This window comes from Microtus ochrogaster, chromosome 1, assembly GCF_000317375.1.
Source record: "Microtus ochrogaster isolate Prairie Vole_2 chromosome 1, MicOch1.0, whole genome shotgun sequence".
NCBI lineage: Eukaryota > Metazoa > Chordata > Mammalia > Rodentia > Cricetidae > Microtus > Microtus ochrogaster.
In genome coordinates, this window is record NC_022009.1 from 36,067,693 (window position 1) to 36,073,978 (window position 6,286).

General features: G+C 47.9%; 1 protein-coding gene across 1 annotated transcript in view; it reads left to right on the forward strand.

Annotated features, from left to right (window-relative positions):
* Positions 1–5,166, forward strand: part of Kcnk13 (potassium two pore domain channel subfamily K member 13) — a 107,719-nt gene extending 102,553 nt beyond the window's left edge. Inside the window, exon 2 of the mRNA XM_026780646.1 lies at positions 3,503–5,166. Coding sequence (XP_026636447.1) covers positions 3,503–4,386 — 884 coding nt within the window. The 3' untranslated portion in view covers positions 4,387–5,166. The remainder of the gene's footprint in view (positions 1–3,502) is intronic.
* Positions 5,167–6,286: the final 1,120 nt, after the last annotated feature.

Sequence of the window (6,286 nt, forward strand, 5' to 3'; positions counted from 1 at the left end):
GTGTATGTGTGTGTATACAAATCAACCTTGGGTGTTGTTCCTTGGGGTTATCCACTATTGGTTTTTGAACAGGGTCTCTAATGGACCTGGAAATCACCAGGTATACCAGCTGGCGCAACAAGGATGCCTCAGGAATCCCCCTGTGTCCTCCTCCCCGGTGCTGGGATTACAGTCATATGCCGCACCCGGGTCTTTAATACACGGGTTCTGGGGTTGAGCTCAGATCCTACACTTTACCCGCAGCGCTATTTCCCAAGCTTTCAGTGCTCAGCTGTCCACGGTGCCTCCGCTCTTATCATTTTCTGTTACTTTGACTAATTGAAGCGATGACTGTGATCTAGTAAGCCCAGCAGATGACCAAAAGTCATAACGATTTCTTCCTTAATTAAGAACTCCTCTAAAACCAAAATCAACAGATGGAATCCAGAAACGTTCAATTCTTGGAACAAGTCCCTGAGTCACTAAAAGCCTTGTTCATTGGGGGAAAACCAATCCCCCCAGCTTCTCAGTGTCACTGCACTGTACCCAAAAGTGCCGGGGTCACACTGCCTGGAGTGAGGCTTCAGATCCCCTGTGGTGAAAGAACTCTGCTTGCATTTACTCCTTGTCCTATCATGGTTTCTCTTGTGAATAGCTCATTTGTCCTAGCCTTGATGTGGGCTCTCTGAGGTCAAGGGTCACCATTTTCCCTAGATCAACCAAGCCTGCTTGCAGGAGACCAGCACATGGAGCTTGGTGACAGCTAACTTCCCCAGAGAAGGAGAAGTGGAGTGGATCCGTGGACCTTGTCTGAGATGCCGCTGCTTCCTCTCAGCCACTTGTGTGCAATTCCGTCCTAGTTGCTTATGGCCTTGGAGTCTCAGGAGATGCTCCAGTGGCCAGGCTGGGGAAGGTAACTGAGGACTCCATTGATGTGGCTATGGGAAGACCATCACCCAGGCTGGGTGAAGACTTTCCACTCCTGGTGTAAGCAACCCCTCACCCTGTGTGCTTTAGGTAAGCCCAGTCAACTTTCTGATTCCCTGGGGTGAAGTTCAGTGGGATCATAATCTGGTTTGTCATTGGGACCTTGTAAGCAGGATCATATTTTGAGATGTCTCTTGACCTCATAAGCAAGGAATAGACATTGTTTATTTCTCATAAGGAACTCACAAGGAGCTTGTCTGAATCATCTTAGATGGCTTGTCTTAATTCATTCTGGGTGCTGTAACAAATGCCCCGGGCTGGCTTCTAAACAGAGAAATAGATTGCTCACAGTTCTGAAAGTTCAAAGTCAAGTCTCTCATAGAATCTTTGCTGTGTTCTCACATGGCAGAAAGGGTGACGTTCTCTGGGCTGTCTTTTGTTGTAGTTGCTGTTGTCTAGACCTGGCTGCCTTTGAACTCCCGTGTTATCTAAGATATTTGGTCCTCCTGGCTCCATCTCCTACATGCTGGATTGCAGGAACCTGTTACCATGCCTAGCTTATCAGATAAGCACCCTACCAACTAAGTCACATCTCCAGCCCCCAAGGTATCATTTTCAAGGACTCGGATGCCCTCCCAGAAGGTCCTACCCCCATAGGCTAATTACCTCACAAAGGTTCATCTTCAAAAACCATCACTTTGTGGGTGAAAATCAGCATGGGAATTTGGGATGATAAACTACTCCTATCATGACAGGGACATGAACACATACTGCATGGGCTCAGTCACCTGCTTTCTTTCGTCCACAGGGAGCAGTCACAAGCTCTCCTGGTTCAGGGACTCCACTGAGGCCATCAAAGTAGCGCCAAGTTCCTCTGACCATAGGGAGCTAATTTCCTGACACACTGGTGACTCGGTGGTGTTCTTTTGCACTGAATAGAACACAACATTGTTTGAAACCTACTTGTTAAACTCGGTGCACTTAACTCATCAAAGTCAAGTCTCTACAGCTCTAACCACCTCATCTGAACTTGGGATACAAATGAATATCCTAACCATTTCTTTCCATGATGGAGATACATAAGCTCCTCCACTGCAAGGTGACTGAGGGGGCTTGGGTTTTTAAAGGAAGGAGAGATGATATTCTGATTTTTTTTCTCCACCATTAAGGGTCCTAGCCCTCAAAATCTCCATTCCATTTTTCCCTGCCCCTCATTCCTTCCTTACCCTTATCCCATCTATTCCTCTATATCCTATTTTTCTAGAAGCAAAACTCAATGTTTTCTTTCATTATCTTGACTTGAGGCCTTTAGTTTCCCAATTAGACATAGCTGAGAACCAAGCATGCTGAGAACTGTGACTTTAGTTGGATAATTGAGTAGTTATGAATGCGTAGATCAGGAGCCTTGGGAAAGTGGTTCCTTGACTTCATTACCATGAGCTCATAACCCCCAAAACCCACACATCCAAAGATCTCATCTAACCATTTCCCAGGGGAACCTATGACAGGCAGCCACTGGTTGACTCATAGCAACAAGAAAAGTGACGGGCTTTCAGGATTTACAAGCAAAGGACGATGGCTTTCTCATTGTAATGGACACAATGAGAGAGCTAAACTTGAAAATAAAGGAAAATGTATGAGGACCAGAGTTTAGATCCTCAGAGTTCATGAAAAGGTCGGGTAGGCATGGCAACTGCCTGTATCCCAGCACTCAGGAGGGAAGACTGGGCATCCCCAGGGCAAGCTGACCGGCTAACCTGGCAGCAATCAGTGAGCTCCAGTTTCCGTCGAAGACCCTGCCTTAATAAGTCAAGTGGGATGCAGTTTAGAAAGATACCCAACATCAACTTCTGGTCCCCAAATGCATATGAACACACATGCAAGTGCACACACACACACACACACACACACACACACACACACTTATTACATACATTCACATACAAACAAGAGAAAGGAGAAAAGGAACTGCCATCACTATTCGTATGCACCGTCTGCCTGTACAGTGCCTCCTTGGTTTCAAGGACCTTCTGTGTAATCTTCCTAGAACCCTGTCTAACCCTGTACCACCTTACTTAACATACACTATACCAATTGTCTTACAGAACCAGAGATCCAGGGAGACAAGAGCTCTGTTTTTTTCCCAGTTCTGTTAGTAAAATGTATGAATTTTTTGAGTCTGCATAAGCCTTTATTTTTGTAGGAGTCTTTGTATCTCTGAGCAAGGTCAGTTGATTGTGGCTGCTCATGTTCCTTCGTGTACAAGGGACATTCAACAAAAGGAGGGCAGGAGGCTAAAACCTAGTCATATCCTCATCTCTAACCCTTTTTTTCCTGGCAGGATCCACTCAGAGAAGAGGAGCCTTTTCCTGCCTTGCACAATAGCACCATATGGGCCTGTATCAGGCAGCTCTAGGCCGAACAACAACCTTCCAGTGGAGATGGGGGTTCTCTGCATTCCGAGAAAGGCTGGGGCTAAGAGATTTTAAAACACTGTTTTTTCCAGCCCTTCAGCAGCCTGCAAGCCCATCCACCAACCCCACTCTCAGCCAACCGCTCGCTCACTCTTGTCTCCTCTGCTTTTTGTCTTCGTCAGGGTTTGGGATGACAACACCAGCCACAATAGGAGGGAAGATCTTTCTGATCTTCTACGGTCTCATTGGATGTGCAAGCACCATCCTCTTCTTCAACCTCTTCCTCGAACGGCTGATCACAGTCATCGCCTACGTCATGAGATCCTGTCACCAGCAGCAGCTGCGGAGACGTGGGGTAGTGACCCAGGACAACATGAAGGCCCCTGAGAAGCGTGAAGCCGACAGCCTGGCTGGCTGGAAGCCCTCTGTGTACTATGTCATGCTGATCCTATGTTTGGCATCCGTGGCCATCTCTTGTGGAGCCTCGGCTCTGTACGCCACTATGGAAGGCTGGAGCTACTTTGACTCTCTCTACTTCTGTTTTGTCGCTTTCAGTACCATTGGCTTTGGGGACCTGGTCAGCAGCCAGAATGCTCAGTATGAGAACCAAGGACTCTACCGCTTCGCCAACTTCTTCTTCATCCTCATGGGTGTCTGCTGTATCTACTCCCTGTTTAATGTCATCTCCATCCTGATCAAACAGACTGTGAACTGGATCCTGAGGAAACTGGATAGTGGGTACTTCCCACAGTGTCAGAGAGGACTCCTGCGGTCCAGGAGGAATATGGTGATGCCCGGCAACATCCGGAACAGGTGCAACATCTCCATAGAGACGGATGGGATGATGGAGAGTGACACGGATGGGCGACGTCTCTCAGGGGAGATGATCTCCATGAAAGACACCAACAAGGTCTCACTGGCTATCCTGCAGAAGCAGTTGTCTGAGATGGCCAATGGTGGACCCCACCCGTCCAATTCATCCTCCAGGGATGATGAGTTCTCAGGGGGTGTGGGAGCCTTTGCAGTAATGAATAACAGGTTGGCAGAGACAAGCGGAGATAGGTAGGAACCAGGAGTAGCTACTAGATGAAGAGACCCAGGGGCAGGTGGAGGACAAGACACTGTCACGCCCCCAGTGAGCTCAGCTGTGTCCCTGGCTGTTGCTATCCGCTTCTCAAGTCCAGCTTTTGAAATCTGATCTTGGCCTCAGGCAACAGCAACCTCTCAAGGTTAGGAACTGGAGCCTCCTTGCCTGCCTCTTATTTTACTCTTGAATTCCAAGTTTTATATTGCTGAGGTCCTCACCATCCCCCAGAGTTTTAATTGTCTGCGGGAGACGGGTTTCCCTCCAGCTTTAAGTTCCCCATGATGGACCATCACTTGGGAAGGAAAGCCCTGAAGAGCCTAAATTCTAGCATGGAACTGTGAATGGCTGAGTTCACCACTTCACCAGCCCCAATCTGGGCTTCCCAAGCATATTCGTTGTTGGTTCCATAGATGGGGAAAAGCATCAAATCTTCTCTTTATACCCGCTTCTCAGTTTGGGAGTCTTTGGTTTATTGTTTTCTTTGGTTTGTTTTGTTTCCTGTTTGGCTAATGTATCTTTGGGATCTTATGCGATAAGACAATTAATTCATCTTCGAGACATTAAGGCGCAGCAGGGTAACAGCAGTGAATCAAGGGAGGAGAGCAGCTCCCTGTGTAACTAGAGCCCAGAGCTTAGTTAACGTGTCCTCTTTGAATGGCTACACAGACTGTCATCTCACCAGGGCTTGGAGCCTGTTGTAGAGGCAACTGACTATTTATTAGAACTGAAATTTTAATAAATTCTCATTTTGTTAACTAAGAGGCCATGAGTAATCATTGTGGACAGTGGACATACAAGCCTCATCTTGGAGTCTGGGCTGGAGCAGCAACAACCTAGGTCACATAATGAAATGTGGCTTTCTTGTGTCGCACATTGCAGGGCTTCTGGGGCTGTACCAAGGCCAGTGAGGCGAACTTCTCAGGCCGTGAGAGTAACCCTCCCAGGAATGGAGGTCGCTGACCTTCATAAATGCAAGGGAGAACCTGTAAAGAGCTTCAGGGGTCATTTTTTTTTTTTGCAAGATTAAAGTGGGTACACATAGCTCTTTCAGAAGCGATTAGGTGGACCAGTAAAGACAGTTGGAAACCGGACTGTCTAGGGAAGGGCGAGCCGAGCCTGGGAGCTGAGCGGACCCCTGGGCGCCATATTGTCCCACCCCCTTGACTTTACAGAGGAAGCAGTAGATAACTCAGGGAATGGCTTCTCATCTGAGCCTCAGGCCTAACTGCTGCAGTTGGGAGGAGGACTCGGAGCTCCTGGTGATGAAGGTGGGTCCCTCGGCCCCTCTTCCTCCCAACCCTGCATTGTTTTCCTGACTGCAGAGAGGCCTTTTCTCTTCCTTCCTGCTTGTATCTGTATCTCCCTTTAATATCCTGGTAGGTAGCTGTCACCAGAAAGCAGGCTGCCCCTGAGCTCTGTTCCACCAGCCACTGGGTGCTGCTTCTTAGCAGTTTATTGGTGTCCGTACTTGTGGTACAAGAGCAAGCATAGAGCAGGTCTTTGCTTCTCTGTGTTGGTCCCCAGAAACCACGGCAGTGTACCAGGAGGCCCACTGTAACCACGTCTCATCTTCCAAGAGGGTCTGCTTTGAAAGAGGATGCTCACAGTAATGTTCTATCACAACCCATGGATTCCCGTAAGTGGGCTCCAACATCGGCTTAAGCTTTTCAGCTGTGCTTGCTTATTTGTTGAGACGGTTCTCTCTATGTGGTCCCAGCTGGCCGTGAACTAATGATCTTCCTGTCGCAGCCTCTCAGATGCCAGGATTACAGGTGTGAGCCGCCATGCCCATGTCAGATAAAGCTTATAAAAATTGAACTTGGGCTTCCTAAAATTCCTCTCTGAGTGTCAGAGAATGAGCTTGTTTGTTTTTTTTTTT